We start from the raw sequence: 17474 nt of genomic DNA, 5'->3' as shown, positions 1-17474 counted from the left end.
GTTTTCTGTAGATCAGGTGAGCCTTTATTGAAAAGTTTAAGGAAAATATTGATCCTTCTGTATATGTTGCAGTCATGCTGGTACAGAAATAAAGAATGGATGCTGCTATGGACAAATCATTGCATCTGAGAATCATTTTAAAAAAAAAAAAAAAAGGAAACATTCCAAGCCCAAGAAAGTCACTTGCAGAGAAGCTTATCAAGAGATTTTCTAGTTCAGTGCATAAACTTTTAGACTACTGACTAGGCAAGAGTTAAGATAGTAGGTCTAAATACCATAGGAAGAAGAGCCTGTGCATGGTTTTTCTCCTGATCATAAAAATTTTCACAAACATTACTTTGTTACATATATCATCTTTATGTATTTACAGATAAGACATCAAAAAGGTGATGAATTTGAAGCCTGATTTTTGATGTTACATCTCATTTACTTAATTCCGTATTAATTTTTTTCAATCTGAAGCATGTTTATTGCTATGTAACATCAATTATTTAACAATGAGACAGCATAGTTGTAATTTTTGTGACCATAGTGAAGAAGTGCACTACTCTTCACATTTAAAAAAAAAAAATTGGGCATTTTTATGTTTTTGTTTTTTAACTGGAGCGTATACAGCATTTCCTCAGACTGCACGCAGTTACCTTGTTTTATGGGGGATCTGATACGCAACATACCTTGGGAATCTTTAATACTAGCAGGCTCAGCAAGTAGTCCATGCAGCTTTTCTCCATGATAAGGATAGCTGTGGGAAGGTTGAAGAGTATAAAGAGAAAAAAGAAAAAAAAAAACCCCAACAAACTATCTGCACTTCAAAGATTCCCTTCAGATGAAGCAGATAGAAAATCCACATAGATTATTGCAGAAGCTGTAGGTGAAATTAAAAGTTGCTGTCTCCAGTACATGCATTTGCCTGAAGTATTCTCTACGTTTACATATTCTAGGGCAAACACAGCTGTAAAGATACATACTGCTCTTTTCTTTAGTCTGAAAGTGTTGGGACTTTAAACTTGGGGTCTGTTAATACTGAGATCACATTTACAGTCCAAAGAATTATGTGTCCAGCATGTAGCAATCTTGATTATATTCCGGTCAGGATGTGGGAAAGATGCTATTAGAAACAAAACAATCAATTCACTTAGACAGTCCCACAAACATGCTTTATGGCATCTGCCTCCTACTCATTTTAAGTGAGGTTTTATAGTGACACATTGGTGAAGATTAGTACACAACTGCAGGCAGATGCCCATGACTGATTCAATTGTTTGCACTGACACTCACAATTGCTGTAACTGCAACTGAAGTGATAAAAGCCATTGCAAAAAACAGACAAAGTGAAACCAACATTGTTCCTCAGAGATTTTATTAGTTGAAACCCAGAAATGCACAATCCACTGGTTTTTCTTGGTATGAATTCACCACAGCATTTCCGTTTGCTATGCCTGCAATACCGTCCTCATTGATTTAACATAAGAAGATTCAAAAGGCCTCTTTAAAAACAGAACTTGTACAGTAAAGACAATACATTCCAACCTCACTTGTTTAAAAAAATCTTTTCAAAAAAAGTGATTAGAAGATAAAGCAGAAAATAATTTTCAGAAAATCAGTAAGAATTTAATGTGATCCAAAATAAAGAATATTTCTAAGCTCTAGCTTTCCTGTATGCTCCAAGTGCAGCTACCATTGTTCCTTTCCTCTTTTCCTCCCATAACGGCTTAACACTGTTAATGTTCAAAGCTGGTATTTCTGAAGAGGAGTGACCATCTTCTACAGCCTCTGGAGAAAGAGAAAATGGATGTTTAGAACTAGGCAGTATCCAAAATCTTGTTGCCTTGTAGCCTGTCAAGCAAGTTCTTATGCAGTACTGAAGACTTCCTTCAAACTGCCTACACTACTGGTGGCTCAGTCCAAAGGAATTAAGAGATGATCCATGTAGGAGTTGAAGATTTAACACATTCACTCCCCACTTACAAAAGAAAAGTGACTTTTGCAGACATATTTCACTGAAAATGGAAATCCCTTTGCAACATAACCCATATTATGAAGGTATTTTTAGCATCTTCATCTTGGACACTGAAAAACTCCCATTTAAATGCTCAAGGCTGTGATTTTATCTAATCCTTCTGTATCAGCTAAAACCAAAGAAAACCCCAAAACTTGTACAGGAAAGCAAATAATGCCTGATTCTGTCCTATGTTCATTTAGACCAGTACACACTGATGAAAAAACGCTATTGTTCCACTTGCAGTTCCCCACTTACATACACATGAATTCACTCTCATTGATCAAACGGGACACACAAGAGACAAGGTAGCCATGGATGCAGCAAAACCTTTAACTAAATTTTGTGTTAATTTTATTAAAGGATATCATCTCCTCCCAATATTTAAATTGGGATTAGACTTGCCAATATATTGGAGAAGAGATACCTAAATCAACAATGTATCGCATCAGAAAGGAGTTCTGAGAAATTAATGGGAAGTGTTTTAAATGTCTCCAGTTACAGCAGAGCACCGGAGAAGGTCAAACGCCCAAACGAGTTTCTTATAGAGAGACTTGTCAGATCTGATGCTTTGAACACGAGGCTCACACCCGCCTCACACGCACACAGCTAGGGAAACACACCTCGTACGTTAGCAGCACAGAAGAGATTCATGCTGGGAGTCCGTGTCAGAGAGAACCAGGCAGCTACATCTAAGGTCCGAGTAAGAGGGAGGCCACGGCACCACCCTGTGCCGTGCCCGGAGCGGGATGAAGCCCTCGGCAGAGCTCTCTGCAGAAAGGGAGCCTTCTGCAGCCTACGTGTGTAGTACAACTAACTCCTGTCTGTTAAGAATCTGCCCCACGTTTGCTGTGGTGGTTGACTATGCTTCACTAGAAGATGGGCTGGTGTAAGGTGTTCCATTAAAAGCTAGAGGGAGAGCACAGGTGGAAACGCTGTAGGTACGGCAGCAGCACCTCCCGAGTGGGAGGCTATGCGGCCGAATGGCTGCGATTGCCTCACAGCTCTACTGGAGAAGGGTACGCTCCGGTGCTGTGGGCACAGCACCCTGAAAACCAGGCCTGGCAAAGCGCCTGATAAAAGGCATTTCCTCTCTAATGCAAGCAAGAGAGAGGAGCAATTTATTGCAACAGGCCAACGGAACAAGACATTGTTGCCCTCAGTGGTTTTATTTTAGTAGCTTTTACATTCCCAACCAAGTTCAGAACCACGCTGTGGAACGCACCATAAAAAAGCACTTCCAGGCTCAGGCAGAAAGAGGAATAAACATCAGCCCTGCTCTACGAAGAAGGATTAAAGTGCTCAGAGTCTTATCAGAAACTAAGGCAGGGACAGCAGCTGAACCCAGATGCCCCAGGATGAACTAGGGCTTAAATACAAAATCCCACTTCATACATGTGTATGCTGATCCAGACATTTCAGAAATCTAGCACTTGAAAATGAGATTTTACCTTCTTTACTGCTTTTGTCTAAAGAAGTCAAGAACGTCCTTAAGCCCTGTAGCCTCCGCCTGTAAGTAGAAACATGAATAAATCCTGCCATCCTGTGCACCAGGACATGCAAATACTTACTTGTGGGAAGTAAGAGTATGTTACCACAAAATAATTAAAATCCAATTTAAATTTTAATTCCTCTGACATAGATGAAAAAATTCTGGCTCCAACAATTTATTACTTCAGAACAGCACCAGACTTGAGTTTGTAACAAACTCTAATCTGGTTTATAGTCCCCAAAGCAGCATTTACTTTTCCCAAACTAATATTATCCAACAGCGTGCGTTATTACTCACACAGCTAGTATATCATACAGAGTACAGCCGTATGCACACTTACTACTTCTAAGGGATTCCTGCCATCATAACCAGTTTGCTTCAGGTCTGCACCAGCTAGGTACCAGGCATACAGCCCATCCACATCGCCTTTAGCTGTAAGGCTGGAAAAAAAAATAATTAATATTGGTTCTAAATCTTTCAGTCCATTTCAGTGTGCTCCTCGGTCCTGTCAATTAGCTCAGCAGCCAAATGCTGAACCAGAACAGGCTCAACATGGCTGCCAGGGTAGAGAGGTAAGTAAAGGAACACTATTACAACAACTTTGAATAGCTGAGCAAGCAACACAGCTTGATGAATCAGTTCCTTAAATTAATAGGGCTGTGCTATAAGTACTTACAACAGGTTAGTTTCACATAGTGGGTGTGACTGTGACCAAAGGGGAAAAAAAGTCATGCAGTTTCATATTTCACAACATAATATTTATCTCATGAAATGAGTTGGGGGGAGGGCAATAGCTAAATCAAGATGCAGCTGAGTAAGTGAGAGCACAAGCAGATGTTCTAGCAGTCAGCGTGCCCTATTTAAAACCATTAGGAAACCCCCTTCACAAGTTTGTGTAACTATGTTTGCTATCAGAAGTTATGACAGCATATTTACGTGATATCATTTGGACAGTAACAGCTACATTTTTTTGAGTTTTATAAGATAATGTGTAAGATTTAAAAGGGCAGCAAACAAAAAAAAAAAAGCTTTTTAAAGATGACCTCTATCTGCCATGTATAACAAGCAATAGCAAGATCAAAATGAATCATATACAAATAAGCAAGTTAAAGTTTTCAGAGGAACGTACACCAGACTGTTTCTTTGCACATCTGCTGATAGTCTCGTCCATAATACTTAATGTTCATTTTTGACTTTTATTTTGGTAAAAGAAGGGCTAGCAGCCTGTACATATGCAAAAGCATGATCGTCTGTACCAAGCCTGTGAACAGGCTGAACAACTACCTTCAGTTTTCTCAAGATACCAACATCTGTCAGGCTTCAGACCCGAGCTTGCCGTGCGCTCACAGATTGTTTCAGCAGAACCACGCCGATAATCATCAAGTGAGGTTGAATCTCATTATAAGAGAGGGGGAACCCTCCCCAAACTTAAGTTCAGAGTTTGCTGCCCTAAACAGTGCTCACTGTGGGGGAAAGGCAAGCTGCTGGCAGCAGGGATGGAGGATGGTGACGGGCTCTTGGGTATGAAAACCAAGGCAGGCAGACCTGGTGGAGAGTGGAGAAGGCTGGAAGGTGCAAGGGGCAGACAGTCAGGTAAGTTTATGGAAAAAACCGTGAAAGCAGGACTGCAACATTCACTTCTCTGCTAGGCTGAAATCACTTCTGTTGTTGATTAAATCTCTTAAGTACCTGAAAAAATGTTTTCAGGGGAGTGGAAGCCTCTAATTGCAGCAGTCTGAGGAGAAAGTCAGAGAGAGGCTTTTGCTTGCAGCAGTCCCAAGGACTAGGCACAAAAAGGGAAAGAAACTGTCTCTGTGTTCCTCCATGCAATCCCACCAATCCTGAGACAGGGCAGAAGACCTACGGCTCGGGCCTTTGCGGGACAGGGAAGTGGCAGTGGGGTGCTATGAGGTTTAACAGTGCTTCAGTGTGACATCATGAAGAAAAGGATCAATAAATCATTAATGAAAAATGCCATCACAAAAAGAGGCCCCTCAGAAACAATAAGGAATCAGAGGAAGGCAAAGGAAGTCTAACAGGAAGCTCAGTGGGAAGTCCTTAACAAAACTGCAGGAAAAAGTAAACAGTAATAAAGAAAAAGTGTAAGCATTAGTAAAGCAGAGAAGAAATTGCTTAGCAGCCACTTCTGGAACACAAGAATTATCTTTATTTACAAAGACAAGTCTCTTGCTGTTGGCACTGGAAGGTCCCAGAATTAAGGGACAAACAAAAGACAGCCTGCCTAGCAAGTAAGAGTTAGAAGCATCTCCAACACTGGACAGGAGAACACTGTATTTTCCAAACACTGTTCAGCTGCGTGCAAAGCGGAAACCATTTTGGGCAAAGACCAGCAAATTTAGAAATATTACCAACCTACATACCCAGGGAAATTCAGCTAGCATCACTGTAAGCAACAAACAAGGACTACTGCACTTACTTGAAAAGTAACTGCCTAATAGCACCTGTTCATAAAGAGCAATTTAACCCACATTGCCAGAGGTCGAATCTGTGAAGTGGTCTCCTTTGGTGACATTAGAGCAATCCAAATACACAGAAGTATCTTCAATTTTGCAGCAGCCATTTACTGATCAAGTGAGAAATGTATTCTACGGAGACTATGACCCAGAGAACAAAAAGTGATGTAGCTTGCAAGAAAATGTAGATACCACTCTAAATAGAAGATACGTACTATTCACTAAATTGATTATAATCAAGAACACCACAAAACATTTTCTTCAATTCCAGATCACTGTAGCCAAGCCATACGCATCTGTATTTCCTTTACACACTGTAAGCATACTCCATATAGTCAAATATATACACAGGACTTCTCAACATACACTATAGGGACCTTTGCTCTGTATTTTTTTCAAAGGTATTTATGCCAGCAACTCCAGCTACAAGCGCATCGTCTAAGCAGCAACCCCATCATTTCTGTATCATGAAATGGAATAAAAAGAACTTCAATATACATTTATCGGGATGTTCAAAACCTGCTTTGTTGACAAAGAACTACTTCACACATTTTACTAAACTCTTACTGATACCTTTTATAGCAGATAATCCCAGGTATGCTGCCTATCAATACTCTTACATATAGAAAAAATGATTACATACCCATTTCACAGTTTCAGCATGGCTAATGTAGCCACGATGATGACAGAGCTAAGATATCAAGAATAGCGATAATACAATTATGGTCTCTGATTTTGTGCCTCCCGTCACACTAGCATCAAGCTAACTCAGTTAACAGGAGCTGCTGTTTAAGGGGTGCTCTGTTACTGTCAAGGTACCAGGAGCGAAGCTGCTCAGGTCTCAGAGGGTTTAGAAAGATGTCCTAGTTTTAGCTAGGATAGAGTTAACTGTCTTCCTAGTAGCTGGTATGGTGCTACAACCATGACAAAGGATAAGGGCAAATGCAGTTCTGGATCTAGGAAGTAGTGAGTACAGTGAAATGACACCTTGGGGTTCCCTCCTGCTTCCTCAGGTACTAGGATTTCATCTTTCCCAGGGACATGAAGCTCTGTTTTTTCAGCAATTCTCCTTTTTCAGTGCCTACATAAAGCGATCAGGAAAAAGTTCCTTTTTTTTTTTTTTTTTCCCCCTTAGGTATATCATCACCGTGGCAGAAGAGAAAAATATTTTTTTTCTTCCCTTTTTTTTAAATTCAGATCCTCAAAAAGCAAGTTAAAAGTCCAGCTTAAGGCACAGTTTGTTCTATCCTGAACACATTTGGGAGTGCTGCTCTTAGCTAGTATCTCCACATCTCTCTCAGTTGAGAAAAACAGACTTTGAAAGATAGCAGGCATTAGAAGCTTGGTCCTAATTCCCGCAGAGGCATATTTATCTTTCCTCCCCCAGCCTTACCCCCCAAGTTTATGTTAAATTGAAGAGGCATCTTATTCTGAAAGTTGCCGATTTTGAAAGGCTGCAACCTTGTATATTATATCATTTAATGAAATCTAAGAATATTAAAGAGAAAGTTGGTTTGACTTTATGCCCCTATTTAATTTTGTGTAGTACAGACTTGAACAGAGTATCTCTATACAGGCTTTTTTCCTTTAAAAAACAAACACAAAGCAACTGTTTACCAACTCCAGAACTTGACAAGCCTTCAGAATAAGTCTGAGTGTCCCAATTTATCTCATCATGGTTTGGTTTTGCAGACAGATGACAATACTACTGCAATATGAGATGAGATGAGATTCTGGCATTTTTAACAGATTACTAACATTGAGATCTCCTTCTCATTTCAAAACAAAGACAGGAACCAGATACCAAACATCAATAAAGAGATTCTAAAAATCAGACTAAACCCTCTCACTGAGAAAAAGAAACAGCAAATGAAACCATGAAAGATTTAATAACTAGATCATCCTGTCTGCACCTATGTGCATCTCCACTTCCTACACAAGAGTTCCCACTGATACCGTCCAGCTCTCAGTTCTGGTTGGTACTCCTTTCCCTCTCAAACATCACCAATGCCAAAGGAGCACATTTATTTTTATTTTATCTCCAAAATCTTCCAACTGAACTATTCTATTCTGTTCTAAAATCATGAGTCTAAACACAAGGAAGCTGAGGAGACAGTATGAAAAGACCACGAACAGTGATTTTTGTGTTCTATGAAAGCCAGTTTGTTTGAGGATAGGTAAGGAGCAAGGGGGGAAACATGATTACAGCTTCTAATTCAGAGAGAACTCTATGGAAGAAAAAGGTTAAGTTAGCTATGGGCAGGAACCCAGAGCTTATCAGAAAGCAAGCAGCTTTGTCCTTCTAAACCCCAAGAAGTTGACATACAGCCTTGGTGACAAATTCAAAATGGTACAAATTGCAGCTTAAGGCACATTACAAGATAGAAGATATGTAGGAAAATAGTTTGAATTAGGCAGAGGGAAGATGTTATCAACAGCTTGTTCTATAAGCAGCTTGACCACATGAACACGTTGACTACCGTGAAGGTGCCAGTGCCTGCAAAAAGGCGGCTTAAAAGGAGGAGGTAAGAGGTAGGACTGAGAAGTGAGCCCGAGCATGCTGGAAAAACGAGTGTATCGGTCAGGTCATCTGAGGATACTCCTGAAGAAGTATCTGAGACATTTTGGCAGGAGGACAAACACCAGTACCTCCGATTTAATAACTTGTAGGCACCTGAATAATGCTCTGTGGAAAAAAGTCCGCTTTGGTGCGAAAGACTATGCCAGGCCCTCTAAAACAGCTAGAGGAAAGAAAGCCCTTCAGCTCTGCAGGAGCAGTGTAAGGAAGAGCCACCGCTCACAGACACTTCAGCGCTGTCTCGAAGCCTGACTGCTGCCTCAGGCTGGCTGTGCTCCTGGCATGGGGCACGCAGGATGTCTGTCAGTGGGCATGCCTCTGGCCGCGGCTGCTGCTCCAGCTGCCGGCCGGGAGAGAACCACAGCCCTGGCTCCTGACCCGCACCGAGGTGGGAGAACCTCTTCCCCTCTCACCCCAAGTACGCCACTCTGCGCCAAGTCCTCGGTCAGCCTCTGCATGCGCGTGCGTTCCTGCCCTCTGTTTGGAAGATCTACATTGGTTTTATACTAAACTTATTACCATCAATGCAAGTTCACAATATCTTAAATGTTTATTATCAAAATATCCGCTTTGAACATCAGGAGATCGTGTAATACAGATGCAGCGTGTACGATATTCCTTAAAATGCTGTAACAAACTGCATTAGAACCACATTTTGTTTAAAGGACCCTTGTTCTCTCCCCCCCCCCCTTTTTTTTTTTTGACATACTACTCCCAGGTCAGGTAGCCAAACTGGTTCTGCATGTGGCACCAGGGCTAAATAAGGGGCCAATTAATTTGCAGAGGAATGTCATTCCCTAAGCCACGCCCCTTGCCTTCTTGGCAGATGGAAACTACGCAAACCAAGGGTTTAGTTCTGTCCTATCACTTGCAGTGCCCTGGGAAACGTCATGGTAAAAGACTTACTACCCAGTCTCCTCTGACCGTGTTATGACAATGGAAACACTCCAGCTAGTATTTCTTGATTCCGGAACTACTCAAAGGACAGAGTCCAGTCTCTATACAGAACACACATAAGCTTTACCTTGACCTTGTTTTGTAGGCAATATACAGCACTGGCTGGTCCCTACAAGTCTCATGGTTTCCTGCCAAGTCCTGATATAAAGGCTGGTACTTGGGGGTTTTTTTTGGTTTGTTTTTGAGAAGAAGAGAAGAAGAAATGAAGTAAAAACAGTAAGTAATTTTAGGAAATACATGAAACCTTATCACAATTTTCAGAGTAATTTGTAATTCAGGACCAGTACTGGAAAAAATAAAATCAAGCATCTATTTCTTTTCATAATATATATCCATATCATTAAACCACCTTATATATTAAAAGCAACTATACGGAAAAACAGCTTTAGCAGAGTATTACATGCTCTTAAAATTAAATATAGAGATGGTGAGCAATTGTTCAAAAGTTTTGGGGTTAAACCTATCTGTCTATTTCATTTAGTTATTTTTAAGAACGATGTCATATGCTAGTTAGAGTAGAAGCCATTCCCATAGAAGTGAAAAGTGGATTTTAAGAAATAAAAATATGTGCAGCTTTATTCTCAAATAGAGATGCTATTAAATGATACCTTTCACAGCTTCCTCCCCACCCTTCCTCAGTGAAAGTGCTTGGAAAAAATAAGCTATGTTTGCTTCTAGTTCACTTATCCCCACAATACTCCCTACTTTGAAGCTCTCTTGAGTTACTGGTGCTCCAACACAGAATTGATTCTTAATTTCATCTCTACACTGTTTTCCTCATTATTAGTCTAGCACAGAAGTAGCCACGTCATGTGCCAGGGACCCAACTGTTTCTTGGAAGTCGTCTATGCACTGTTCTAAATTCTACAAGTCTCTTCTGAAAAACCATCCCCCTCCATCCCGATTTTAGAGCCACCTCACCTTATCACATTTACCTGCAGAGTATTGTTCCAATGTTCTCCAAGTCATGGCCTGAAAGGTGTGCTCCCGTTTCTCGTAACAAATTAATCACTTGTACGTGCCTTTATGAAAGGAATAGAAAAAACAGAGAAAGTGTCTTGACCAGTAGGTTTTTCTTCTCCTAAATCCAGCATTACTCATATACACAGTCAGTGAAAGTTCTTATACGATATTTGCCACCATCACAGAACCAATGAATCTTCTCCAAGGTGACAGATATAGTAAACAGATCTGCCCTCCCTATCAAAAAATCATTCACACGCTAAGCTCATGGAAGTGGTAAGTTCAGCTCTGAAAATGGAAGGGATGCATCCCTTTCTCTTAAAAGAATTTTTATTTTCTTTACCTTAGTGCTAGCTTAATTTAACGCTTGAAATATCAGTGATTGAAATACACACAAACAGTGAGGACATTTATTACATAGCATCATTCCTGTATTTTACAGAATATAATGCCCATATATATCAGTCTTAAATAAAACTTATGTCTTGGAGATAAGCTATGAATCTTTAGGTTAATGTAGAAGCTAATCAGCTTTTCAGGGCTTCAAAATTATGGTAAGTATTCTTATGAATGTCCCACAAAAGCACATCTTTTCCTAACCACTTCCTCCCAATACCTTTATTATTTATTTCCACCCGGAGTCTTTAGGACGTCTTCCTTGTCCTTTCCTTTGAGCTAAAGGAACACACAGATACTTAAGCACTACCAGCCAACTCCTATACCTTAGCCAGAAGCTTGAGAAAGTCTATGGAAAAGGCCAGTCCCTAAAGGTACTGTTGTGGGTAGAAAATAACATGACAGATGAAAAATGTGCAAAATATGTTTTTCACAAGTGACCAAGTGAAAGGCTTAGAACTAGGTTCAAAAAGGAGGTGACAGTGTGCTCCTCTGCTAAACAAATGATCTAGTTTACAAATCCAAACACAGTTTTTTTTTCTCGGGAAAGAGCATGATGACACCAGTAGATCAGGAATAGTTGCATAGTTCCTCTTTTAAGTAAGTTGCTATACCATAACACTTCAAAATAAAGAGTTAGGCATATCATTGTAATAGGAAATATATGGGCTTTCCCAACCCAGTACCTAAAACCTCATCTGTAGTAATTAAAAATAAAAAAATAAGATCACATACACTTTCTGCTTAATCACTTGCATTTTCTTGGAAGTAGCCATGGGCCTTTCCATTTTAGAACTGGACTAAACTGCTTATCTAATTCCTCTGCCTCTTTTTAGGAAATTCCATCTTGAATGAGAAGTTACTTTGCAGTTATCCATATTAAGCCTATATAAGTTTATGTTTCATGTAAGATCTTAATTTATAATCTAAACAAAGAACTGTAGAGATGCTATAGGAATCATTTTGCTTTTCCAAAAATAGGTTATTTAACCTACCAGACAGATTTTTTTTTTTTAAATTGTACTTTGTTTCAATTGACAGCCTCAAAAAAATCTTTCTGTTTCATGGCAGAGCATTGCTGGAACAGCACATGCCACAAGTTTTTTCAGTTATCTAAAATATTTTCTCAGGTGGGTCCCTTACGGCATGGCTAGTCATCCACAAGCATCTCCTTGAGCCAGCAAATAAAGGCATGGATTCCCATTTTTCAATCTGTGGTGAAGAATGAATTCTACATGTATGGAATTTTTAGTTCAGTCTTAATTAGAACAGTAGTTAGCTGAAAAGAAATTTGACCTAAAATAGATTAAAGTAGAACATGTTTGTTCACTCAGGCTCACATTGGGTACAGAACTGAACATAGGGACCGTGTGCTTACTGTCCAACGACTGCCCTGGAGTATTCCTCATTTCCCATCTTATAGTCGAAATCACAGCATGAAACTAGTGCTTTTTAAACTAAAAGCTATGCTATGGGACAGCACTAAAAGGCAGTAAAGCACATAATGTTGTGTGGTATCTTCCCTCAATGTGCTCCCCTCTATGAAGTCCATATCTCTGGATTCCAGGGAAGAGCAAGGCTTTTCTTTTCCCCTATTGTAACTATTTACTCCTCACTGGTAGCGAGATTCCCTCCAGAAAGGACTTTGTGTCCCACCTGTGCCGCACAGCCATTACTACTCTGAGTGGGACTCTATAAATCTTTGATAGAGACAGATTTGGGGGCATTTACCCATGTGTTTAATACAGCAAATTTAAATGAGGAAAAAAAAAGTGGTTTGAAATAAAATAAAACTTTAAGCATTGAAACGAACAGTGTTTACAATAAATGCTTACAATAAAACAGTTCTAAATAGAAGTACAGTGTCCTGATGACTGGGAATCGTTCAAAATCATGTTTGTCAGTATGGTGGGAGGAAGAGGAAGTGTTGTATACCACTGCTTGTTAAGGAAAGGGTAAGGGAGAGGAAGAATAGGGACAATTAGTAACATGCAACTTAAAAGTGTTAAATTTAGTACTGTGACTATGAAGAGCAGATTCATCCAAGAAAGCAAACTGACTACCTTCTCACATTCCCATCACTCAACATAAAAACTATGCGGGAGGTTAAGTTGCACTACAGCTTGTTCCTACTTGCACCCAAACAGTATCTACATTCTGCAGAAACTTAAGCCCTATCCAGTGTACCACTTCTGCTGTCTTGTACCTACCACAAGAGCATTATTCATATTTCAAGAGGCTGGCGGTGAATTTTCTGATACTGTTATGTCTTAGGCACATGAGAGGTATTTGTCTTCAGAAGTTGTTTCTTTAAGTGCCGGTCTCCTGCAGCTTTACAAAAGCCTCACAAGGGTCACAGTTTAGCTGATCTGAAGTTCAGCTGATGTCATGAGCCATGAACTTCTTGGGAACGGTTTAAATGCAATTCCCGTTCTAAGGTGACAGCACAAAACCAAAGAACAGAGCAACTGCTGGACAATGAAAGTTCAAGATACAGAGGGAATGCCAACATCACCATGTTAGTCTGGGATGCACAGCTGCTTGTCCAGTCTAGCTCCATCTGATAAGCAAAACCATGAGGAGCTATTGTCACCTGTGAACTGTTCATGACTCCCCCTTTTCCTAGTGCACTCCATTAACAAACTGTAGCTCTTGGTCAGATATAGGCTATACAAACAATGCTATTTTGCATATGTTACTTAAGTTAGCCTTTTGATATTACCACTGTCATTCATCTGCTCTCTGAAAGAAAAAACAAATAGACAAGAAGTATTCCTAGTGTCTCCTCCCCGCTAGATTCCATAACTGATAAGGCTGGAGATAAAACCCCCAATGTATACTAATACTTTAAATGATTAATAGCAAAATAAATGATTCAGTGTGGTCTTCAACATTCACTGCTATGAGCAAAGTTTGAGTTCCAGATAAAGACTTTTACCAGTTCACGAGAGTTCTGGATTCACAGCAATCAAGGTGCCATACAGTACGTATCATCTTAGGCCTTGACTTGGCAGACACTTATTAAAAGTGAATCAACTTCAAAAGGGATGAATCACACATGTGAAATTAACACGCATGTAAGAGTTTGCAGGATTGGGGCCTTAGGGTGCACACCTTCCACCAACTCTCTTTAAAGAAATGCAGGTGTAATGTATATCCAAACTTGACTGGCTTCATTCTTTTTAATGCTTGCTCCCCTAGCAACTGGAATGGTTATGGCAGAATCAGCTTAGTTTCACTTGTTTGGTTTTCTGCATGGTATCAGTGGGAATTTTATGCTCAAATACTGTAAGGATGGGCTTCAGTGCACTTCTGAAGTCAGTGGTAGTTAGATTTTCACTCTGCCTTAGATTTCCTGAAGTAATGTAAATGTAACCTTGCAAAATATCAAGTATTTAAATTCTTATTTATGTGGGAGGTAATTTTACTACCTCTAATCTGATGTTCTCACAGCACCGTATGAGCAACTCCCCATTTTCAACCTTTTACCACTGCTCTACAAGTAAATGGAAGTGCTTTTACTACATAAAATATACACAATTTTTATTCAAGACATTTTCCTGCTTAGAGAGTTTCTGTCATTAAAAAATATTATTCTATTGTTTTGAAAATGAATTATCCCTTGAGGGTACTCTAAGAAATTAAAGGAATGCTACTAATTTTGATCAAGCAACTGGCCTAAATTAACAGTGGTCTGTTCAGCTTCATGCATAAAGTGAATGAGACTACACACAAATTGCAGAGCTACAAATGAAAAAGCGGAAATACAGTAGTTTATTTCTTATTTAGAAAGGGACTCCACATTTTTCCATCTAAAGAAACAAAGAAAGTGTCACTTAAAGTAAAAAAATTTAAAAGACTATCATTGATATAGATCAAGTTGCTGGTCTACCAGCTGACAGTGCTATGTTAAGAAGCTTTTAAGAAGAGACATTACTCCTGATCATCTTTACAAATTATTAAATGGAAAAGAGAAATCTATCATCATTATATAGGTTTGCATGCTAGGTTAAAAGGCAAGCCACCGAGAAATGTGACAGAAAGACTGGAAGAAAGCTATTTTTAAGATGAGTGGATACTGTACTGCAGTTAAATGGCAATTAAACAAATACTAATTCTCAGAAAATGGGATTAAGCTGATGCAATATTCAGTAAAATTGAGGAAGTTACAATATTAAACAGTTTAAAGCATTGACTGCTCATTAAGATCAGTTTTCCCCCTTCCCTCTCTGCAACTTTGTACACTGCATCAGGATAATCTGTTCACTTTCAGCATGCAAGTGTTTAATAAATAGAATTTAAATATTTCTGTAGCAGAAATCTTTTTAGTGGGTATCTAATGACACACATATACAGCTGTCTGGTCTTTACCATTCTCCTTTATATGCTTATCAGCGTGAAATGCAGTGTGAGTACACAGGAGATCATAAATACACATTTATGAGATTAGTTCTAAGTCAACTCTTCCTCTCATTCAAACAGTAGAAACAAAAAGAGAAACTGAAAATGGTTATGGTGCAGTTTCCTTTTACAATTCCCTATATCAAAATGGGTGTGCAGTTTTAAAGAGCTTAAGAGTCATGGTAGGAGTCTAATATAGGAGTGGCAATGCTAAGGAATCCAAACAACAAGCTCATGTGAAATTCCTCAGGCGGTAGATGGGTGCGGTAAAAAAAGTAGGTGCCTGATTTGCAGGAACATCTAATGGTATCTAATGCTTTAGCATTTTCTCACATTGGACCAGAGCCACCTCTATTCAACCGCGAGGTTATTTGTTTGATTTGCTGTTGGGCTTGTTTTTGCTTTAAGACTTTAAGGGTTTGCCACTGAAGGGCTTACATATTCATGAGATAAAGCAACAACTACAAAGCCATAGAGGACCATGCAGTAGATATGGCAATAGCACAGTGTGGCCACACAGGACCTTAAGTCTCAAGTTAATAGAGCTTGCTAAGTTTTCTACATCTGGTCTTTGACACCGAAAAAGCCTTCAAGATATTCCTGCAGCAAATGCAAAACCAGGACTGTCAGACCTCCCACAGAGGTAACTCCAGCCTGACAGACCAGGTGAACTTAACATTAGAAAGCTGTAGGAATATTTGGGGACAGACATCCATGAAGACCATGAAAATATTATCACTCCAAGCTCCTTTACAGAAAAAAGCTTCTCTCCTGCCATCATACAGACTGAATATGAGATAAGGAGCTGAAAGTGGATCAAAGAAACAAGAAGAGATTAGGGCAAGCAGCTTCTAACACGTTAGAAGACCAATGGCTCTATGAATCCCCAAGGCTATATAAACTAAGCGTTTTAAAATTAAATTTTGATAACTGATAACTTTTATATTCGGTGCTATGGCCATTCCTTAGGACTATACAACATGGAAAAGACCAGTAAATTGCACATGCATAACTACCATTCAAGAACTGCTGACATCCAGAACAACAGGAAGAGGAAATCCACAAGCAGGCAGAGCCATGCAGCCATCCCATATAATTATGAGTGGGCGGAAGGGAAAAATTAAAAAAACAGTCATCCGGCAAGACACTCAGGAAAGCACTGGTGGAAGGGAAAGATTAAAACATGTCAACCTACCGGTATATTCTGTGCCAACTGAAACAGTCTGGTCTGGATGAGAAAGGGGAGGGCAGAAAGAAAACAGGCAGCCCTTGGTCCTGCATTCTCACTTCCGACAGTCAAAAGGAGTGATCAGTTTGGCTCTGTTTTATAAGGAAGCCTCATAACAAAGAGTGGAGTACTGATATTATGGACCAAGTCTAGGCAGGAAGGCAGCAATAAGTTATCTTATGTTAAAATTCTGCATGCATACCAAGTTGTTTGCCTTCATTTCATGTTATTTTAAAAAATCTTTTGATTTAGGCTAGTCATATCCTTTGAAATGATGTGTTTGTGTTATTTTAACTGCTGTCATTTACACACGAATGCTGAGACAAAACAAGACCAAACCACAGGGATGGACTTCAAATCCAAAATGATAGAAGGTTTATAAACTCTATATACAGGGGTGTATAAATTAATTTTGTTACCTGAACTTGATCGCATCCATCAGTGGGGTAGATCCATATCTGTCTCTAGCATAAACAGTTGCACCAGATGTCAACAAATACTCAACCAATGGTAAGTGCCCTTCAGAGGCTGCAATATGAAGTGGAGTTCGGCCATCATAGTCTCCACAGCTCAAGTTTCCACCCTGCAAAAGGACAGATCCTTCGCATGCTAGAAAGATAATGGCTGCACATTAAGTTATTGGTACAACAGTAGATGCATACAACCCATTTTAACTCTGCCACTAAAATGTTAAGCTTGTCAAACTTAAAGTCTATCTTGTAGTGTTTTTTTAGCACCAGTAAAGATACTTATTTCACCTTCTGCATGTTCCCCCCTCTACATGTATTCTCATTGGAGCCCCTTCAGATACGCACTTTATTGCGGCACGCCATACAGCTGCTTTGTGCCTATAGTCTGCTAATTTTACTTGCCTTAGTTTATTTTTTCAATATATATTTATCCTTTCTTGAGGCCCATTACCGAAGTCTCAAGAGTAGGGTAAACCAAGGCAAAGGGGGGGGGGGGGGGGGGGAGGGGGGGGGGGG

General features: G+C 39.6%; 1 protein-coding gene across 1 annotated transcript in view; it reads right to left on the bottom strand.

Moving 5' to 3' along the window:
- Positions 1–1633: 1633 nt before the first annotated feature.
- The window catches only part of ASPG (asparaginase), a 48464-nt gene continuing 32623 nt past the window's right edge, over positions 1634–17474 (bottom strand). Inside the window, exons 11-15 of the mRNA XM_010565450.1 lie at positions 16908–17071; positions 10436–10522; positions 3832–3931; positions 3451–3509; positions 1634–1771 (exon numbers count right to left, since the gene is read on the bottom strand). Of these exons, the coding sequence (XP_010563752.1) occupies positions 3456–3509; positions 3832–3931; positions 10436–10522; positions 16908–17071 (405 nt within the window). The 3' untranslated portion in view covers positions 1634–1771; positions 3451–3455. The remainder of the gene's footprint in view (positions 1772–3450; positions 3510–3831; positions 3932–10435; positions 10523–16907; positions 17072–17474) is intronic.

Source organism: Haliaeetus leucocephalus, unplaced genomic scaffold (assembly GCF_000737465.1).
Source record: "Haliaeetus leucocephalus isolate CR32 unplaced genomic scaffold, Haliaeetus_leucocephalus-4.0 Scaffold191, whole genome shotgun sequence".
In the NCBI taxonomy this organism is placed as follows: domain Eukaryota; kingdom Metazoa; phylum Chordata; class Aves; order Accipitriformes; family Accipitridae; genus Haliaeetus; species Haliaeetus leucocephalus.
The sequence above is the reverse complement of the archived record's forward strand: the minus strand, read 5'-3'. Positions and strand labels throughout refer to the sequence as shown.